At 45.9% G+C, this 21,636-nt stretch overlaps 1 protein-coding gene across 2 annotated transcripts in view; it reads right to left on the bottom strand.

Moving 5' to 3' along the window:
• Positions 1 to 21,353, bottom strand: part of LOC119444477 (zinc finger FYVE domain-containing protein 21) — a 45,248-nt gene extending 23,895 nt beyond the window's left edge. The window contains exons 1-4 of one of the 2 annotated variants that reach the window (XM_049663342.1): positions 20,943 to 21,353; positions 20,347 to 20,397; positions 15,849 to 16,096; positions 10,467 to 10,576 (exon numbers count right to left, since the gene is read on the bottom strand). In XM_049663342.1, the coding sequence (XP_049519299.1) occupies positions 10,467 to 10,576; positions 15,849 to 16,096; positions 20,347 to 20,397; positions 20,943 to 21,062 (529 nt within the window). In that variant the 5' untranslated portion in view covers positions 21,063 to 21,353. The remainder of the gene's footprint in view (positions 1 to 10,466; positions 10,577 to 15,848; positions 16,097 to 20,346; positions 20,398 to 20,942) is intronic. The other variant, XM_049663341.1, reaches the window with a different exon arrangement.
• Between the last annotated feature and the right edge of the window lie 283 nt (positions 21,354 to 21,636).

Genomic DNA, 21,636 nt, shown 5'->3' with positions numbered 1-21,636 from the left:
TCGGTCTACTTACGCCGCAGCACACCTGCTTACTTAATCAGCTCATGTTTACTACAATTCATATTGCTACCAAAGCCGCTCACCTTACTTCGTATGACATTGCTGTATTGCTATTGCATTCATTGCTTCGCCCTTAGGGCGAAACTGTGACATTTTTTTTTTATAGCTAGAGGAAGAAACTTTTGAATGTGCACTTTTTCTTCCCCATTCGTGTTCTATTTATAGCTGTTTACTGCACGAAAACTGTTTTGTTTTTTTGTATAGACGATATTATAACTGATTAGTCATAAATAGCAGTTCTATTTTTTGTGTGTGTGCCTAAAATGTTTCCATAAGGTACCTTAGATTGCATGCATTTTTGTGCAAAAATCCCCCTCCCCCCACAATCCTAGACATGTCACTGGATCCCGATTCATCATTTCGTTACAAGAGAAGCTGTGCGAAGAGGAGCTGCGGTCAAGGCAGGCAGCATAATGATGTGCAAAGGATGTTTGCATCTCATGTCACTCGCAACTGACGTGTAAAAGCGCACTTCTGTTTCAGTGGCTGCCACGGTCGCCGACTGAGTCTTCAAAGGGGCCCTGAACCACTTTTTATCGTAGTTGAGAGAGGCACTTGAAGTTAAAATAGGCACTTTCAGAAATACTTTGCCGCAAAAAGTATTTAAATGCGTTCAGCAGAAGTGTAGTTATTAGCAATCGAACACGCCCTTTGCAGTGCTTCCACTCCTTCTTCAATGCCTTGAGGAAGGGGGGGAGGGGCTGCTGAAGTGCTGAGCTGAAAAAGAAGTTCACTGGGCTGAAACTTCGCAGAGGGCCCGGGCTTGGGGCCGTGTCAAGTCACGTAGCGAGGAGACACCTTGGTACAATTCGACCAGACAGACCTTGTTCTTTGGTTGAACAGCACCTTATGCATGGCCCACATCCCCTTATTGCTCCTAATAGAACTAGTCGAGACAATTATCTGGAGGGGAGAAGGGTATTATGCTTCCTGGAAGATCCTGCATTCAGGACTGGTCGAAGGAGGGGGTGGAACACTTTAATGTAGTTTTTCAGTCCAAGAAGGATATTGAGAAAACGAGCAGATGGGTACAGAAAGCCACCTGTGTCCTCGTAGTAGACCAGGCTGTCGGTGACAGCTGCAGATCGTGGTTTAACCATTAGTGACAGGCACAGGCCACAGCCAGCTTTCTTTTACATCACGCACGAGGTGGCCCCCCACAATAGCCAAAGTGGCGACGTGAAATGTGGGTGGAAGTGCTCTGGGTTCAGCAGACTGCCTAAGCACTTGCCTGTTTCTTTGTGGGAAATGCTGTATTTTCAGATGCTTGTGTAAGTTGCTGCTTTTAGCTGATTGGCCCTGGAGCTACTCTCTCTTGTGCTCATCATGCTGCTGTTGGCAGACATAGTTCCAGTTTTCAAACCCTGCAACGACTGTCCATGCACTCATGTAGTCATTGCTTCGAGAACATTTCTTCCAAACATGAAGAACGACCCAATGAGGTCCAATGGCATTTTTCTCAACAGATCCGAGAGCAACTTCTCTGCAACAGACACACTGGTGAGTGTTATTGGTTCATATGTCTGCTTGCTGAGAAGTGCAACCTGGTACTCTCTTTACTCTGCCAAAAAAAAAAAAGAAGTCCCTGACCAACCAGATCAGACATTCATCAAGATACTGGTTGCCTTAACAGCCAAGATGATTTTGGTGTATGTGCTGCAAACAGTTGCTGTGGCCATGAGGTGGCCATGAGCAAGAAACAGTTGCTTCATGGTTTTCATGGGGGAGAGTGTCAGGACTGTGCTAGCGAAGCTTGCATCACAGGTTTCGTGCTTGCATTTTTATACACCTCACAGCCGCAGACAGACCTTGTAGTGTTTGTTCAGCATATATCTTTTTCATCTTTGTTGGGGACGTATGCGTTCGTGTAAGGAACCTAACTGGCTCTATTCACAATGCTGTTTTCCTGCACCTTGTACAAATTTTTGATGTGCGAGGAAGATTCCTATCCTGTTCGTTCTTTCCAAGTTAAAGCGCCAAGAGCTGTGGCTGAACATTCTCGATTACGTGACATTTGTCAAATGCCAGAAAGAGCTTTCTACGCAAGTCTGCCGGGTGGTCAATGCAATGTAGCAGGCTTCAACAGTACATAAGCTTCAAGGCAGCAATGTTCCTTTTGTGATTGTCCCTCACAAAGTAAAACTTCAAATCTCGCACTCGTCTCGTCTGTCTCGACTTCCTTTATGTCTGTTGCACTTCACCATACGTAGTCAAATATGCATCACCAACTGGCTCGAAATTCTACTCTTCTAAAACACTTCCTCAGCCTACTTCAGGACATGTGCAATAATGTTGTGCAATTGCCGGCCACTGCAGTTTCATGTAAACAGGTAACCAATGGGAATCCTTGTACAAACTCGACTTCCTTTATGTCTGTTGCACTTCACCATACGTAGTCAAATATGCATCACCAACTGGCTCGAAATTCTACACTTCTAAAACACTTCCTCAGCCTACTTCAGGACATGTGCAATAATGTTGTGCAATTGCCGACCACTGCAGTTTCATGTAAACAGGTAACCAATGGGAATCCTTGTACAAACGCACCACTCAAGACTGGTTCACAAGGTCTTGGCATCTTGTGCCCAGTCCCCAGGCTTGCTTTTCCAACAAGTGTGTTTTGCTACTGGCTTGACTAGATGTGCATCGTGTCTTAAAGTCAGCAGACCTCAGTTCGAGGCACAACCAAGGCCTCCATTTCAAGCCTCTTTCGATTAAGTGGGTGAAGTCTACGCTTCCAGAAGTAGTGCCAGCCGGAGTGTACTCAAGCTTCAAAGGAGGCTTTCAGACCTGATGTAGTCGTACATGCAGGTGGAGAGATTTCTACCACGTCATATGGCACAATATTTTCAGGCCAGGGTAGTTCTGCTCTCTAGAAATTTATGACAGTTGAAGAGGAAGCAGGGGGCAATGTTGTTGCAGTGTGCAGCCACTACAGCTGCTACGTAACACGGCACATGACGACACTCCTTTCACTTATTTAGCTCCTCCTTGTAAGAGCCCATGGTGCACCTCAGTCTACAACTTATTTGCACTTCTAGCTTCCGTTCGTTTCGGTGCCATTTCCATGCTGAAAAACTGAAACCACCACTACCCGCATATACACAGACTTGTCTGTGCATTTATGTGCCTCAACAGCGATTGCAGTGTTGAGGTCTTGCACGCAGGAGGCCGAGATGCTGTGTTGGTCACACAAACACATCACTCTCATCACTGCTTGATGCACTGTACTCCTCAGCAGCGGAGCATGTTCACCGTAAAGCACGATGGAGTACTCATTGAATTTTTGTACATCCAGCGGTGGAAGTTCACCAGCATCTGTTGGGTCATCAGAAGGCACAAGTACTATTGTCTAGTGCTATTGTCATGACTTTCCTGTTTTCTTCGGATACTCTGGTTTCTCAGCTTGCGAAGGAAAGTGATTTCAGTGCTCAGGGATGCTTGGGATCACACTCCCCTCAATCAACATCTTGCAATCTCTTTTTAAAATCACAAGGCAAAAGATGTAGACAGCGACTTACCGCAGAGCACGTAGAAAAAGCGATCAGGGTCAATCCATTTCTTCCAATGTCCTCTAGTCAATTCGCTCAAACATCTTTCTTGAGCAAGAAACGCCTGGGACTTGCTTCTTGACATAGGACTTACAGTTGGGCACGCAGCAGCTTGACATGCTGTTTCTTGGTTATGCCAGCAACCAGTAGTACACTCATAATCTTGTCTTCTGATACTGGCACTCACACTGAGGCTCCATTAGCCGACAAAACAATCATCTGCTATGGCCAGATATATCGACGAACTGAATCTCAGATTCGTGTAGTGGAGTAACGTGAAGGTGCTTGATGGCCCCAAATCGTGACATGATTATATAAAGTTACCATGAAATAATTACTTGCCATGCAATTTGGTGACATCGAGCTGCTCACGCTTGAAGTAAATACCAATGGACCTTCTTGGAAAGTCACACTTAACCTTATTGGCAGCTTGATGAATAGCGCAGATGAAAGTGTGCTGGCTGCACTACCATCTGCTACCATGTTTTTGCATGGTCGTAGTGACAGGCACAGGTGTCATTTAGTATTTATCTTCTGTTTTAGGTCAGCACACGCTCTGCAAGCTTCCTGGATTTTTTTGCAGATGTGCAACTATCCATGCATCGTGATTAGAGTCTCGAAAAGTCATGCTAGTCACATTTTTTATGCTGTTTGATACTGGAAGCCCTGCCACTTTTGTTTTGCTTGTTGCTGGGTTCTTGCAGATCTGATTTTGCTTGAGTTGCATTGACACCTGATGGATACATGAACATACAGAACACCATGTTGGCCTATTTGGTACTTGTTGTGGCACTAAAAGGAATCCCACGAAAACACCCGTGTCATTGTGATTGTTTTCGTTCATGTCTGGCTTTGCATGCATCTCTTTAGCGGCAACTATGTATGACATCAAGATAAGAAGTTAACGAAAAAACGTGTTTACCACATACCCAAGTAGCTGCTGACGCTAGACTCACCAAATGTCCCTTTTTGTCATGCTGCTTATGATACAAACATGAATACTATACTTGCAATCATGTCGCTGCTTTTGTCGCTGCTTTTAGTTCAAACTGTACACAATAATAATGTGTATGTCAGGACGCTGCACTGGCTTTCTGCAGTTGCACAACCGAGACTGCACCGACGATGCTTTGGCATGTTTAACCTGACACGAGCGCTGATCTGGTCTCACCAGACTGATGTAGAAACAATGACACGTAAGCTACCATCGGCCACTAGCTGTGCCAATATTAACGTACGTCGATCATATCACCAGGAGAAGTTTTAAAAAGTTGGTTTCATATGTGCCTTATGTGATAGCATCACGACCGCTTGCTACATGCCACTGCTGAATCTAATAATTGCATGGAGTTGTGATTAATGGAAGGTGATGGTTTATCACACCCATAGATGGCCTCCTTCATGCACTGAATATATGAAGTGATTTCTCGCAGATCACACACTAATTTACTTCACATTTTCATGTTTCACATTGCAATAACATGTTCATAGAAAGGTTAACGATAGTGTGCTTAATGATGAAGCCTATCTGACAGCTTGACAAGTCGGCGCCTGTTCACAGTTGTCAAAGAAACGCTGTTAGTGTGTTGTTGCAGCTGGATACCCAGCACATTCGCCCGACAACTTTCTTCTGCAGCATGCTGAAGGTTGTAAAATGCTTTGCCGAAAGTTCAGCAGCACGCAAGCTTCTAGCCAATAACCGACAACCATTAAGAATAAGCAAAAGCCTTGAGAAGATGAATTTGCAGGATGCATTCACAGTCGCGTAGACGGCAGCTGCCTGGCGCACCCTCTCGCCAAACGATACGACTAGGTGAAAGCACAGTGCAGCGTGTTTCTGAAAAGGTCCATTTGGTACTTCAGTAAAACTACTCTGATGCTGACGCAGTGCTTCTGTGACGCAGGTCAAAAAGTTGCCCATTGCCCCAATCACTCCTCATACACTGTGACTAATATCTGGGAATGTGGCGCCCCCTGAGTGAGCCACCACTCGGCAGGCACGGAAAAAATACAGGAAGCTATGTTCATCTAGTCCCTTAGCCTAACTGACTGTCTGATTAACTTTATGACAATATTCAGCGATGTTGTGAACTGCTTCATTCACATGATGATTAAAACATCAGACATTAAAATAATCATTAAGCATTGATATAGTAGTTAAAATTTATTGACATAAGCACTATTTAAACGATGCATTTCAAAAGGTCATTCTATGGTGTGATAAATGGCAGATGTCAGTTAATTTTAAAAAGATTGTTTTTATGAAAATTTCTCACAAACGTAACCCTCTTCATTTTGCCTATTCAGCCAATAATGTTCTTTTGCAGGAGACACAACACTACAAGTACTTTGGTCTTTGGATTTCGAATTACCTTAACTGGACGAGACACATTAACACTGTAATAAGCTCATGGAATTACAAACTATTTTATCTTAGACAAGCTCTCAAGCTCTCCACTGCCCGCCGTTCGCCTTATTGCATTTAAGGGAATTGTTCAACCTACTTTAGATTATGCATCCATAATTTGGTACCCCCACACTAGAAAAAATATCAGCAAAATGGAAAAAATTCAAAAGAAAGCTGTTAGATTTATTTATAACAGTTTTGGCCGTACTTCAATAACATGTTTATTAGCAAAAGCCAACCTCCCAACACCTACACAAAGAAATAAAGTATTGAGATTAAAATTTTTCTTTCATTTAGATAAAGGTTATTTTAAGTTAGACTTATCACATATACTTCATTTCTCCACAGGATATGCCACAAGGCAGAGGCATGCCTTTACAATAACCCCATTCTCCACCCGTAATAACACATTCAAGTATTCGTTTTCCCTATGACTATTACAGAATGGAATAATCTTAGTAACGAAGTTGTTTCCCAGTCATCCTTGAACCTTTTTGCTGCGAAGCTCCAGCAGTGAGTGTCTGAATTCTATTACATGTGCTCCTGCTGTTTATTTCAATCACTGTAGTGATTCTCCACTCGTGATCAGCTTGAATGTAGCGCTGATTTCATTATATGCCCTTATGCCTGTTTATTGCAAAATGTCTTGTCTGAAAGCGTCTACATACCTTACTTGTTTTATATTTATTTGTTTTGCCAATTTGTAAATTTAGCAAATGTATATCCACCCTGCCAAAACCCTATGTTAGGGTTGCAGTACTCCATAAATAAAATAATAAATAAATAAAAAATTGCGACACTAATAAACACTATTTGCACATGGTATATGCTGTCCAAGCTGAACCTTCATCATAAGTGCAAAGCTCAAATTGGATTAGATAGCTGCACAAATTGTATATTAATTCAAATGCTGCCAACTGTCCGACGTTCAATTAGAGTGCTTCTAAGTTTTTTCTTGCAGTTAATTACTTGCAGATACAAACCTCACTTGTTAAGAAAGGCATAACTCAAATATGTAAGCTGCTGTGTCAACTAAGTAGGAATTATGCACCAACATTTGCGACTCCAGTCAGATACATCGTCCAGTCAGTATTATAAAACAGAAAGCTGCACTCCCGCATTAGCAGACTTCTGGAAGAACCACGCATCCTTATCTTTCAAATTCTTTAATAAGCGCACAATCACCGAAGTGTACACAGCACCATGAGGTTAAAGCCGAAGTGATGATCTATGTTTGCAACCCGGTATGGTTGCTATACTGCATAGCAGTGTGCGTATTCAGTGTGCACATTTACGTTTTGTAAAGGGTACACAAACACAGAAGAGATACACTAGCAGCGCAGTAACTTTGGTGTTAAGCAGCCTTGCTCCCCAAGCTGCTGCAACAAAACACTCCTCTTCAGGATCGCAGATAATGCACTAAAACGGAAATGCAACAAAGTCTGGCCGGCTGTTATGTAGCTGACACATCAGCCACCAGGAAGGGGGTGTAATAAGGAAAAAGAGGTCAGAATCAGGGAAAGTATGCAGAAAGAAAGGATAATGAGGTGAGAGAGAAATAAAGGGGCTATTTACAATACAGTTAAACTTCGATATAATGAAGTCAGTAAAATCACTAATTTGTTTCATTATATTGAAATTTCGCTACACTGAAATCCAACTTTTTATGCAAATAAGTACAGTCACTGATTGACATTTCTTACATGGAAGGAACTGCAAAATTTTCCTAATTATCGGACAATTGAGAAAAGCAAATTTCAATGACAAAAAAATTATTCTCTTGAATTTGAGAGTTGGCGACGGAAGATATGGTTTCATGTCATGTCAACAATATCTTCACAATGGCGGCATGGAGCAAAGCCAGCCAGACTTTCGAAAGCGTCCACTCCGTCCCAGCGGCTGATAGTGTCACCCGCAGTGGGATGACGCTATCATGAAAAGCGCCGGCAGCAGGGAGCGAATGCTTCGCCTGCCTCTGTAACGCCTCGCCAAAACTCAAGATTACGCTCCAGTACTAAATGCTGTGGGAATCCTCGGGTCCCATGACCATCGCATGAGCAGCGGACATCACGTTGGTCACCAGACAGAGTCGGGAGAGGGTAAACTTTCCTTTCGCGGGCAGCGCACGGGAATCGAAAGCGCTAGCTACTAGCGCCACCGGGTGTGTCACGCGAGATCCCTCTGACATCGCCCGAGTCTCTTTGGACCCCAGCAAGCGGCGAAGGTGGAAGTCTCCACCGCCGCTTCCGTTTTCCCGCACGTGGTTAGTCAACCGCGTTCTTGCCACGGCAATGGGCTGCATCCCCAGCTGGTAAGTTGGAAGCCCTTCTTTACCTAGCATACTATTCTCTTTGAGGGAACCCTCAGTGATGTTAGCTATAGCTAACTGGCCTGCTCGAAGTGTTAGTTGCAAACATGATAAATTAGTTCCGAGTGTATACATGGTTGTCATCTATTGTTTCCTTGAGCTTGTACCAGACCGCGGTTGATGGGCAAGGCATGCGCCAACCGTGGGGCTCGGTGTGCCAAGGAATAGCGCCGTTGACATCCCCCCCCCCTTATCCAGACAACACGCAGGAAGACGGCGCACATGATGCCATACCATGTCAGCAAGCCCATCCTTTGCAATTGCAGAAAACTACTCTTAAAACAGGGTGTGTGAGGTGCATGTGCGCTCAGCCGCGCTGAGAGTCGTGTGCTGCCACAGCTGCACTAGAAAAGGAGAAGTGCGCCAACCTTCCCCCCACTCCCTTCTCATGCACGCTTGATCATGTTACCGCGAAATCGCTCCCTTGCCCCTTTTCCTCTTGCTTGTGTGCAAGGACTGCACTTGTCATGCCACCATCCTTCTTGGCTCACCCCCGCATGCTTTCACTAGCACCCAAAGCATACAGAGATCAAGGTGCAATAGGATCTTATCGTACTTGGACTTTATACAGATCATGACACTACTGTGCTTCGGCGGTCGCTTTTGGTTGTGTGGAGCTCGATTTGAGAGGTGCATTCACAAGTTGCCGCTTGTAATTCAACCATTTGACCATCTGTGTCCGCAGAAGTTTCCATCTATTGTCTTGGTATTCCTTCGCGGTGGCAGTGAAATTTTGTTGTATTGAAATAGTGTATAACCACACTTCGTTATATTGAGGTTCTAAATGCATGGCATCCTATGGACAAGAACTAGTACAATGAAATTCTTGAAATGACAAAGTACTTAACTTTCTATAGAAAGTTAAGTACTTCGTCATATCAAGAATTTCGTTATACAAGTTCGTTATATGGAGGTTTACCTGTACCGAAAAAAGTTGTGCGAAGTTCTGTGCTCATAGCACTGTTGGTGCCCCGTTTGTTTATGGTGCATCCAGACGAAGGACCGATTCCGGATTTTTAGCGGACGCGGACTATTATGCCACGGACCGTCCGGCTGCAAGCGCATCCACACGGCAGACGAGGTCCTAGCAGACGACAGCGTCACCGAGCCGGATTACTCTCGACCGCAGCCTCTGCGCTGGCTAGCAGCAGACTGGTTTGAGAGTTTCTTCCTACAAAATGGAGGCCAGCAAAAAGCGACGTTTGGCCGCGATGGCTGTTGTTCTGTCAGAGATTGATGAGGACTTTGATTTGTTTCCACGAAAACGGCATTGTTGGCGGAAAGACTGGATGGGAAGGAAAGAATTGGGGGTCGAAAACCTGCTCTACGAAGAGCTCCTGAAGGCTGACCTAGACGAATACCGGAGGCTGCTCCGTGTAAGCAGAGAGCAGTTTCTGCAACTGCTATCACGCGTGGGGCCCCGCATATGAAGGGAGAATGCCGTTATGTGCCGTTCTATTGACCCTTTTCACGGCGATCCCGTGGGCGCTGCCATGTTTGATCACGTGGTGACACGTCCATTGCTTGCCTCAACTACCTCCGTTGCCTCGTTGTTTACAATGGAAGTGTATGACGCCAGCGTGGCTTAGAAAACCTCTGTTTTCGGAGATATCGCAGACGGTGACTAGGTGGACGACACGAAGCTTTGATCACAGCTTCAGAGAACATGCAAAAGCGCTTTCGGACCTGATTAAGCTATGTCCAAACAGCGCAAGCAGCGTATATGGTGCTTGTTCTAAAAGCGGGGCTAAATATGTATTCCAAGCTATCCAGACAACACCGGTAACAACCGTTCTCTAGCACGTTGCAAAGTAATGGGGCTCGGCCGGGACCGCAGAAAAATTCGTATCATCCGGAAATTCGTATTAGCCGGGATCGTATCATCGAGATTCCACTGTATAACGGCATTCCGTTGAGGCAGCACAGACAGATGCCGATTTTGCTCTTCTGACAAAGTCCACTACAATTATGGTCTACTAAATTCTTCCCCTAAATTGCAGAAAAATGTATAACGTACAGAGAAGCAGGTGCCTAAGCAACATACTACAAGAGCACAACATATTAGCAGGTAGGTACTCACTTGAGTCGGTGATTCCTGGACTGTTAGGCCTGAGGATACGGTAGGTGCAGATATTGGCCAGGGGGATTTCGATGCACTCTTTGCTCTGAGCATTCTCCAACTCAAGGATGCTGCGAAGAGAGAACCAACAAGAACACCACAGACCGCTTTGAAAAACATCTGAGATGTTTAGCAGCTGTACAGAGCCAGCTGCACAAAGGTGAAAATACTATTCAACTGGTTTCAACAGGCACTGACAAGGACAAACTGGTTCCAGTTACAAGTCAACCGGACAGCAAGTGGTTTCAGTTGGGATCCAACAGGATTCTTAACCGATAAGTGGTTCCAGTTGGGCTCCAACTGTAACTCTGACCAGTTGTACAGGAGCAACTCGTACCAGTAGTAATCCAAGTAATACCTTGACCAGTACTGGTTGTACAACTGTTTACATACAGTCGAATCCCGATAATTCGAACTCGAACGGGCCCGAAAATTTGTTCGAATTAAAAGAAGGACGTATTTTTGAGGTATTCGTGCACCGTAGCACGACGCACGAACGGCGCGAGTCGTGAAATATCTCGGCGCGCAAGCGCGGGCCACGAAACTGCCCATGCCGCAAACGCTCACTTCCCGATAACGACAGAAAACAAAACTTTAGGGAGCGGGCGGCGCCAGCACGGAGACCGTCGAAGGTGAGGGAGGGGGTCGGCAGGGAAATGGGTTTGGCCTCGGCAACTCCGCTGCTTCGGTGGCTCCCCTCACCCTCGCAGCTCCCTCACCTTCGACTGTCTCTGTGCGCGCCCGCCGCCGTGCCGGCACCAGCTTAACCCGCTTCCTGAAGTTTCATTTTCTGCCGTTATCGGGAAGCGAGCGTTTGCCCGTATGGGCAGTTATGCTGGCCGGACTGGGCCTCCGCCGCTGCTTCCCTCTGCGCTGCAGCTGCAGCATGCAAGGTCAACACACGACTAGAAAATGGAGGAAGCATAAAGGAGAAGGGTTCACTGCCATTTTCTCCGCGAGGCTGAGACGTCGGCACTAGAGTGTACTACAATACAGTTGTCTAGTATACTCTAGTCAGCACACGTACACGCGTGTTTCGGCGACCTTGCCATTTGAGAGAGGGTGAAATTTCCACCGTGGGTGTTTTTCTACCCCCCCCCCCCTTCCTTCGCGCGCGGCATTGAGGCGTCTCTCCCGAGCTTTTGCTTTATGGCGGTGTCGGAGCAATGCCGGTTGGCGCCGCCGCTGCGTGATTTGGCGCGCTGCTAAGAACATTGTCGGGGCGTGGTATGTTCGAATTTACCGTTGCAAATGCTTTCGCGTTCGAATTACCGTGCGTTTTTGCCCATTGGAATACTGGAATACACGTAACTTTGACGGGAGCACAGCGTCAGTTCGAATTAAACGTGTTCGAATTAACGAGATTCAACTGTAATATAGATGAATTAAGTGATATAGCGGCGTAACGAGTGCGACATTTGGACAAATAGGTTTATTTCTACGAATAACTGAATAACTGAATCAAGCAGGATCACGCTGTGAGCATGTACGCATGCTTTAGTTTCAACGCACTAAGCTTGTGAAAGTTGGCCCCAATTTTTACAGTCGTCCAATGAGGCACTGGTTCATCTCGTGACATTACGCAACCTCTTCCAATACTAAATGCGTGGGAAGACAGCTTACATGATGCCACGCCGTCTCGGCATGGCCTCTCTTTGTCCACGTGGCAGATTACCTCTAAAGCAGGGGGTGCGCGGCTGCCTGCCTGCTCAGCCGCACTTACACCCACGCGCAGTGACGCGCGCCAGAAATCAAGGCGTGCACGCTTGATCCCGTTTCTGCGAGCTTGCTCCACTCTCCCTCTTTCCCTTTTCTCGCACGGGAAGCCACCATTTTTCTTGCCTCACCCTCGCACTCTTTCACTCGCACCTAAAGCACACAGTGCACGGAGCGCAATAGAATATTATCGCACTTAGACTTTGAACGGAACTTTGGTGGTCGCTCTTGTCGCGCGACGCAAGATTTGAGAGGTGCATTCGCAAGCAGCCGCTTGTAATTCAGTCATTTGACGATCTGCATCTGCGGCAGTTTCCATTATTCTTTCGGTATCCCTCGGCGATGGCAGTGAAATTTCGTTATATTGCAATTGCGTATAAACACACTTCACTATATTGAGGTTCTAAATACATGGTATTCTATGGACAAGAAGTTATGAAAAGTTAAATACTTCGTTCTATCGAGAATTTCATTATACTGAAGTTTGCTATATTGAGGTTTAACTGTAGTCACAGCATGATGCCTCAAACAGACTAGTAAAGGGTCTCCTGCCAAGTTGAACAGCCCGTAGGCGAGTTGCCGTGCTGCCTACGTGGTACAAGAACAACGCTAAATTACAGCACACGCTTTTAAACACATTAGCTTGCCATCTTTGGGCCAGCCAAACCAGTAGCCAAGACATGCATGTGCATTTTCAATAAGTGATGTCTAAAACATGGTGTCTGATGTGTTTCTGGCTCCTGCAAATGCTTCAGGCCTTCAAGATACGTTTTTGTTACCTAGAGAGAGCCGTCACTAAGCTGTGAATTTGAATACCACCTATGAGCTGCTTCAATTTGCCCTTGCTGAGTATTTGATATTTTGGCTACCAGAATACAGCAACAAATACCCGCCCACCTACGAGAATACAGGGCTACAACAAAGTCAGATCTGACACAAGAATGCCTTCATTGGTATCCAAGATACACACTGATATCAGTGAAACTTTGTTTTAGTGTGGTGGGTCTAAGAAATACAAGCATGATGCACTTTGATGGGCCAGCAAAGGGTCACTTGTCACTTTCGATGGCCCGGTGGCAGCCTGCCGTGCCAATTTATAGAATGTTAACTATGCTAAACAACAGATGTAGTCAAGGGTGTAAACTTCCTACTAAATTACAGATGTGGGTTGCACCATCATTAATAAGCAACTGTGTGAATAGTGTGATCACACAGGAGTGGTGGGTTGGCTCAGGCTGCAGGCTAGCCAAGCTAAGCCATTGGCCAAAACACGCATGCCAGCTTAAAGTTGGTCTTTCTGAGTATATGACATTTGCTACCAAAAGGCATACTTTGAGCTGGCAAGCGATCCAATATTCACTTCGCTGTAACCTATTTTTTCTTGAACCTTGCATTTCTGGTTCTGTTATAGGAGTAGAATACTCACTGAAATAAAGCATGGCCAATCAAATTTTAGATGTACACTGTTATGTATCTGTTCATTATTGTGGCTAGGAGGACGACATTTTAATGTTTGTGCTCGGTGTGCGGGGCCGAGAGGTGAAATGCGCAGGCTTTTCAGTGCTTGTGTTCGGCGTGCGGGGCCGAAAAGCGCGGGAGTGTGCGTGGCTGGTGCGCGTGGTCTTTTCGTGAGAGAGCAGCTAGAGTGACGGGGCCGACAAGCTCAGCGGAGCGGGCCAGCACGGCAGTTTCTCGCTGGGCTCTACAGATCGCATGGCAGGCCACGTCCCGATGTCAGCGATCCCGACCCTGTTAAACCGGGCTTCGCCCCGGTTCGCTGTACCTGGAGGCCGAGCTACCTGGCGGATCCTGCCGTGGTCGGGCTTTGCCCCGGCTCCCTGACATTCCTGAGGCTGGCTGTGCTGCGGCGTCCAGCGCCGACCTGCCCTGTTGAGCCCGGGCTGCGCCCCAGCTCCTGTTAGGCCGAGATAGGCCGCCCTACAGTGTCATCGCCATTCGTCACCCGTCGACGCCGGGCTGCGCCCCGGTTCTTGTCACTGTAGCAGCGACGTGCAGCTCAGCTGCGTCCCAGCCGTCGCTACCTCACCGCTGCGGTGGGTGACCACTACGGCGATTGGAACTGAACTGTGAGTGGTACAGCACCAGTCTGGGATTATCCACAATAACGCGACTTGTGTCATTTACTCTCTGTATTTCGTGTGCATCTGGTCCTTGTCTGCTGTCCGTGTTAAAAATTGTTCCTCTCTGTCTTTGGGTGATTCCTTAGTCTGTTCGACTGACCTGCGCCCACACAGTTGCCCACAATTATATTGAGGTTCAACTGCACTATCTAAGAGGTGTCTCTCTCTATATTTCCTCATTCTGTGGTGCAACAGCTAAATAGGATTCGGAGGAATTTTTGGAGCAGGAAAATCTTGCTTTTGGAGCAGAAAATCCCAAATTTGGAGCAGTTTCACAAAGAATGCTTACTCATAAAATGCCATAAAATTTACCCTCCATAATAAACGCACCCCCTAACATTGCATATCCATTCTGCGAAAAAAAAGTGCGTTCATTATGCAAGTATATACGGTAATTCACATTAGCAGCGTAGGTGAGGGCAGGGCGATCGGAGATCGTTGTTCGGAGCACGCGTTCAGTTTTGCCGTGCACGGTTGACCTACCCGCGTCCAGCAAAATTGAACGCACACTCCGAACAACTACCTCGATTGCGCCCCAGCAGTGCACTGCACGCAACTTTTTCCGGCAAACACATGGAAAGTACACATGCATTTCTTCGCGTGTGGTTCCCTTTCGTTTTTTTTTTTTTTCTGACGATATGTCACGACGTTCCAATGGTAGTAGAAACATGCAGCGACTGCTTGACAATCTTTTGGCGTTTTGGCGGTGTACAGCGAAAAATCGGCACCGTTTCATTACCGCAGTGCCTGTTGCCACGTGGAACCAAACCCTTGCTAGTTTTGTGCATTGTGTCGCCTACAAAGCTCACGCCGTCAGTGCCGGGTCTCTTGATGTACCGTACAAGCGAGTTTCCCGTGGAGTATTCGTACCCGCTCCGCTCGTGACCGCGTGCACAGATACAGCGAGGATTTTGTTGAGTCAACGCGGCAAAGGTGAACTGCTATCGTTACTTCAAGCAACAGTGCACTCCACGAGATGTTACTGCATATACAACACGCCGCACTGCAACCAGCAGCGAAAATATTCTTCGGCGCCCCTCCAGCAAACACGCCAACGTCTCGTCTGGGCACTCCAGTTTGGATTTCGTCTGCGCTACTGGTACTGTAATGGCGTGTCAAGCTGCCAAGGCGGCCTTTATTTCCAGCTAAAACTAGCGTAACCGAGAAATTTTGCAGACGGTCGGGCGTTTTGGCGCAGCATGGCGCAATTTCAATGTATATCGCGTTTTTGGCGTAGCTCAGCGCAAAAATACGAAATTGTATCAAAATGGCACAATTGGCACAGCTGTTGCACCCCTGCTCATTGCATTTCATTTACCCACCATTGTACGTGTGTGTGACATTTGTTCCCAAACCCCTTTTCTACCAACGAAAATAATGCAATGTAAATGTGTCATTTGTCAATGTAAATGTGTCTAACCAGTTTACAGTAGAGCATCGCTAGAAAGCTTCGCTTATCGCCAGAAACCACGCTTAAGAAGCTCACCGATGGTCCAAGGAGAGCCGGCAGCAGTGCGGCAGGGCAGCGTTTGTGTCGGGCACGACCGTGACAAGGAAGTGCGCACCAGCGAGGAGCAGGCGCAGGTGCCGGTCGTAGAAGTCGTTCTCACGCAGCGTGGCCGGGCTGCAGTCGTGACAAATGCGCACGGGGTCCACGAAGCACATCCGCTGCAGAGGAAGCCTGCGGCTGCAGCAGCTGCTGCAGTAGACGCGGCCACACCGACGACAGTGGTGCTGCGCAAGTACACACCAGCCAGGTTGACGGACATTTATCTCAAAGCAGACACCAATGGTGGCTCAGCAGCTCCAAGCATAGCAAAGAACAGTACAAGCAGATGGGAAATGCAGAAATGTGCGTGAGACAGATGAGTTCTGTGCAAGATTGTTTGATTGGAATCAACATTTCTAGGCAACACTTGGACTATGGGGGATGCCGCAGTGGAGGGTTCCAGATTAATTTAGACCACCTGGAGATCTCCAGCTGCAGTGGTATCACACGTGGTGTAAAGCAGATGAAATGTGATATGATGAAAGCTGTCTGTACAAATTCCAAACGATGCCATAGGTGGCTTGAAGCGACGCCCACTTCCAAGTTTTTTGTCTGGCGTTTCCCCAGGCAGAAATTGTTTCTCTTAATCTCTATGCTTATACTTTAATATGTTTTGCACATACAGATAGAAAAGTTTCTTACATATATTTATATGTCTTGTCTTTAAAGAGTTAATGAGCAGCTAATTGTGTGTACATCCTCTAAGGTAGCTTAGTGGCTGTGACATGCACTGTTGTTCACGGGCTTGATTTCCGGCCCCGCGATGTGGTCCCATGTGGTCAAATTTAATCCGGAGTCCCCCCCTACAACGAGTGCTGCATAATCAGATCGTGGTTCGGGCATGTAAAAATCCCGAAATTTTAATTCAAAGTACATGCACATTTTTGCAACAGTATCTACTAGAACAAGTAATGCGGACAAACATAAGCAGCACATATCAGTTTATAGATTACATACAACCGTCACACTGTTTACGTGAGTTTCACATAAGTCTATTTACGAATTGATGGTATTTTCCAACATTGCTGCATAGTCTTCTTTTGTGTGTGTGTGCATGTGTAATTAACACTGTCAGCTCAGTGTTAAAGGAAGTCATTTTCTTATTATTTTCCAATATTTCGAGTTTCCTATAGAAAAAGGATGAGGGCCTACATTGAAACATCTGCTTTAGGAGATATTTAACTTTTTCTTTTAACTGCAACAACTTGCATCAAAATTGGCTCCATGAAAATTGGCTCAGTGCATGCCGAGCACAATAATTTGTCCATTTACAAGTATTTGGCTTCCTATGACATACACAAAGTCATATAGGGAAACTGTTAGTTACGACAGAAAGTCCAGCTAAAAGAAATGTGCAGTGAACCCACAGGAACCAAAATGAATTGTTCAGCTTATCCAAAAATTCTACTCAAAGAAGGTTTATTGCACTTCCTCAGAGCTGTACTACGAAGGACAACTCGCTTCATTAGCCAGCATAGATAAAAACTATTATTGAAAGGTGGCACAGTTGTCAAACATTGCTCTTGCATACTCAAGTGTATGGTAATGCTCTCAAATACCAAATGCACCCAAACTTCAGAGTACCAGAGGCTACTCTAGGAATGCAGTTTGTATTGATTTGATTGATTGATTGCTGGATTAAACATCCCACCAAAGCAACATGGGGGCTAGGAGAGGCACTGTAGAGACTGCTTCAGGTTTGTTTTAATGAATGCATTTTGCTGTTTTGGGACATATTTAATTTAATGGCCAGCATTGTTTTTTTTTAGATAAAGCCAAACCTCAGCACATAACCATTCTTTATTGTAATAGCAAATATGTGCAGATCGCGCTGAGAGGTTTAGGTCTCCGGAGACGTGAGCAATGTGCAGCCTGCTTCGCCGCAGAAACGACCTAGCCAAGTGGACACACCGTCACGCTCCACTCAATCGGCTCTGCAGGGGAGACAGACAAGCATTTCCTTTCACTGCTGCGGGCATACCACACAGTGGTGCATTCACTCATCTGAGCAAAATGGACAGCAAGTGTAATGCGCAGGCTATCTAAACCTTTCATTAGGCACTGACTGCCTCCAGCACCATCAAAGCGCGACGCCTGCAGCACTCCTCATCATGTCAGTGTTGTAAGATGCCCTGTAAGCTACCAGGTGTGTGTGTGGGGGGGAGGGTATTCTGCAAGTGTCCACCAAATGGACTTGTCCATTTCGCCTGCTGCCGAAGTGCTGATTGGCTGGTGATGCCTGTCTCCTTGTGACGCGTACCCCAGCCCAGCCAATTAGAACTTCAGCAGCAGACAAAATGGACATGTCCACTAAGCGGACACTTACAGAGTTTAACATATAACTAACAGCACACAGAGAGCCATCATATATACTTCGATTCTTCGCCACCACGGTAAGGTTCCTATACATGCAAGGAAAGCTAGTGCACAATAATCTCTTCATATTAAAATTATACAAAAAAGCACCACAATGAGCTGGCATTACATGTTGCTCTACTGAAGCGTGTACGTTATTTCAGAAAACGAGCCTCAGACCAGCTCAAATTGCAACAGCTAAGTATGCTTGGGCTACACATACCGGGTGTTCAAAATTAGGCTTTACGGAATCTTTAAAAATTGCCTGTGGCAGGTAGCATAGTTTTTTTCGTTGAGTCAATTGGGTTATTCGAAGAGGTGGACATTAGTAGCACGAGAAATCGAAACACATATTCAACTAATTAACAAAAATTCACTAATTAACTTTGAGGTTAATTACTTTACGACACATATTGCAATTTACGAATTGTAGCTGGTGAGCTTGTAAGGCGATGTATCCACTTGCAATGAATTCCCAAACACCAGTTTGGAGATATGCGCCATCAAACTCGCCGTAAAAATGCACTGTTGTTCCACTTACTTTTTTACCAAAATGCTGCTTTATACATTGAAGCACAAAAGTAACTGGAATGCCCATGCATTTCGTCCCACACTTTGAGGAATAATATCTCGAAACTGGTGTCGTCCTGGAAGTTCATTTCAAGTGGATGCATCTTGCAAACTTACCAGCTACAATTCGTAAATTGCAATGAACTAAGAAGTTCATTAGTGAATTTTTGTTAATTAGTTGAATATGTGTTTCGATTTCTCGTGCTACTAATGTCCGCCTCTTCGAATAACCCAGCTCAACAATAAGAATTGTGCTACCTGATACAGGCGATTTTTTAAATTCCGTAAAGCTTAATTTTGAACACCCGGTATATTCGCATGAATCAAAACTGTCATCACTTTGCTCGTGAACCTAATTTACCCATTCAGATACAGCTGACGAGAAAAATTGAAGGACATCCCGCAAGACAGTGCCAAGACACCCACACGGTATTTGTAGATTATTGTAATTGCCAGCTAATAAATGGCACACTGTAAAGATAATGAACGGCTTCATGATAAAGCGATAAAGTACAGTGGTCTACAATTAAGTTCCACAATTATATCTCCCACAAGGACGTCAAGGATTAATGCTCGACAACTTTCAATTTAATCGCTGCTGCACTATGAACAAAATAAAATAACTTGGCACTACCATTTCACCAACAAAATATAAAAAATTGGCAGTTTCGCACAAACGCCGATGCGCTGACTGCGACAGCAAGGTTCAGTGTTGCACTTGACCTTCTCGGACGTTGTTCTAACTATACGTGGGTCCGTCTATCCTGTATGCGATACACGCGGGTGCACCAAAATTTCTGGCACCCTTAAAAGCTTTGCCACACTGTGTAGGGCCTATAATAACATTGCACAGGCTTCACTACGCTGCCCGTAAGGAGCCGTTCCAGTAAAATTACATCACTTTCAGGTTTGAGCTCCAACATTGTTTTGCACTTCTAATATTTAACAGCCTGAAAAGATCTAAAATAAAAAGGCATGCACTGTGAACGCTGCATTTCATGACATTTGTATGTGGGCTGCCATTCTCAAAATTTTGAGAAATAATTTAGTCAATGTAAGTGCTCGTATGAGCAACTTCGTGATTATTTAAAAATTAAATTATGGGGTTTTACGTGCCAAAACCACCATCTGATTATGGGGCACGTCGTAGTGGGAGACTCCGGATTAATCTGGATCACCTGGGGTTCTTTATAATGTGCACCTAAATCTAAGTACACGGGTGTTTTCGACATTTCGCCCCATCAAAATGCGGCCGCTGTGGCCAGGATTCGATCCCGCGACCTCGTGCTTAGCAGCCCAACACCATAACCACTAAGCAACCACGGCGGGTAAGCAACTTCGTGATATAATATAGTGAAGCAATATAACCCGCATATATAGCATGGCATGGCATATAGCGCATACATATATCTAAATATATGCAGAGCCTCACGGCAACGCCGACGACAATAATTTGCTTGGAATGTCCATATAATTGCTATCGCAATACTACGTGAAACGTTGTACTTACACGGCGAGTTATGAAGTCGAACTTGGAGCGACAACGCCAGCAATCAGCAGTCTGCAAAACAAATTCGAAAAAAAAAAAAAAACATTGAAAGGCGCGCGATAATCGAGCACGCGCAGACAGAAAACGAAAGTAACTACAGCGGCAGAGAAATCGGAAAGGCAAAAGTGATCGATGAATGCAATGTTTACCAGCTGTCGCGATCACGCGGACTTGACCAACCCCGCGGCACTCCAACACAGCTGCTACGTGCTACGCATGCACGTAAGACACCAGTACCGCAAATCTGGACCACGCGTGAGGGCTCTCACCGAATTCCACATCTCTGGCAGGATCAAGGAAGCTAAGACTGCGGGAAAAAAAAATTACGCAGGTCGTAAGGAGCACACGACCAAGACGGAAGGGGCCGATCAAGATCGACACGCACCTCGCTCCCGATTTAAACTGCGCAATTGAACTGATTTAGTTTAGTTAAACAGCCGCTTTCTGAACACGTACGCGACCTCTCCAACATACGCCAGCAGCTGTCGATCACGCAAAACGCGCAGACAAGCTGCCAAAGGTGATCAGGTTTCGACGCGGCTGCGCTGTACACTTGCCTCTCGGTCGGGCGTCCACGGCGGCTCGTCCAAATGGAAAGGACTCAGCTCCTCGTTGCCCACTGTGACGATCCGGAGGCCGCTCTTGGACTTCACCAGCTTCTTTTGCACGCTTGTCATGGTGCACCGAGGCCCGTGGAAGAACCACGCACTCCACGTTGACTATCCAAAACACGTAAACAACCTTCGCACGCACTACACACCCCTTTTCCGCCGCTATGATCCCCGAAAACGGCACTTTCGTACTTCTGTCGCTTTTGTTTATGCTTTTGAATCGTGAGTCGGTGGCGCGCCTGTCGTGTGCTGTTCAGAAGAGTGAATCTGTGCGCGCCACACGTAAAACACTGTTTAATAACTTTATGAATACAATAATAGCACTTTCCTATGTGTATCTGTGACGGTACCACTTTGAAAATGCGAAGTGCGCTAGGTCTCCAAGTTTATAGCCCATAGGGTGGCGCCCTCTAGATATAAAGTACTTGTCTTAAAGGCTATGCTTTTGCAGGTTGAATGCTCCGGACGCGATTGTGAGAGCCGGCAGGAAACACGTGAAATATGCATCGGGTTTTGGACAAGTCTAGCAACAAAGAGTTCCGCTTTTTCATGCGAGGCCATGTGCGAGGCGTGCGTCTAATGTCGTACAAAAATCCCTCACGTGACTCGATCCTAGGCACCTAAGGACACGATCATTTAG

This window comes from Dermacentor silvarum, chromosome 3 (genome assembly GCF_013339745.2).
Source record: "Dermacentor silvarum isolate Dsil-2018 chromosome 3, BIME_Dsil_1.4, whole genome shotgun sequence".
NCBI classification, from domain to species: Eukaryota; Metazoa; Arthropoda; class Arachnida; order Ixodida; family Ixodidae; genus Dermacentor; species Dermacentor silvarum.
This window is presented reverse-complemented; position numbering and strand designations above follow the sequence as displayed.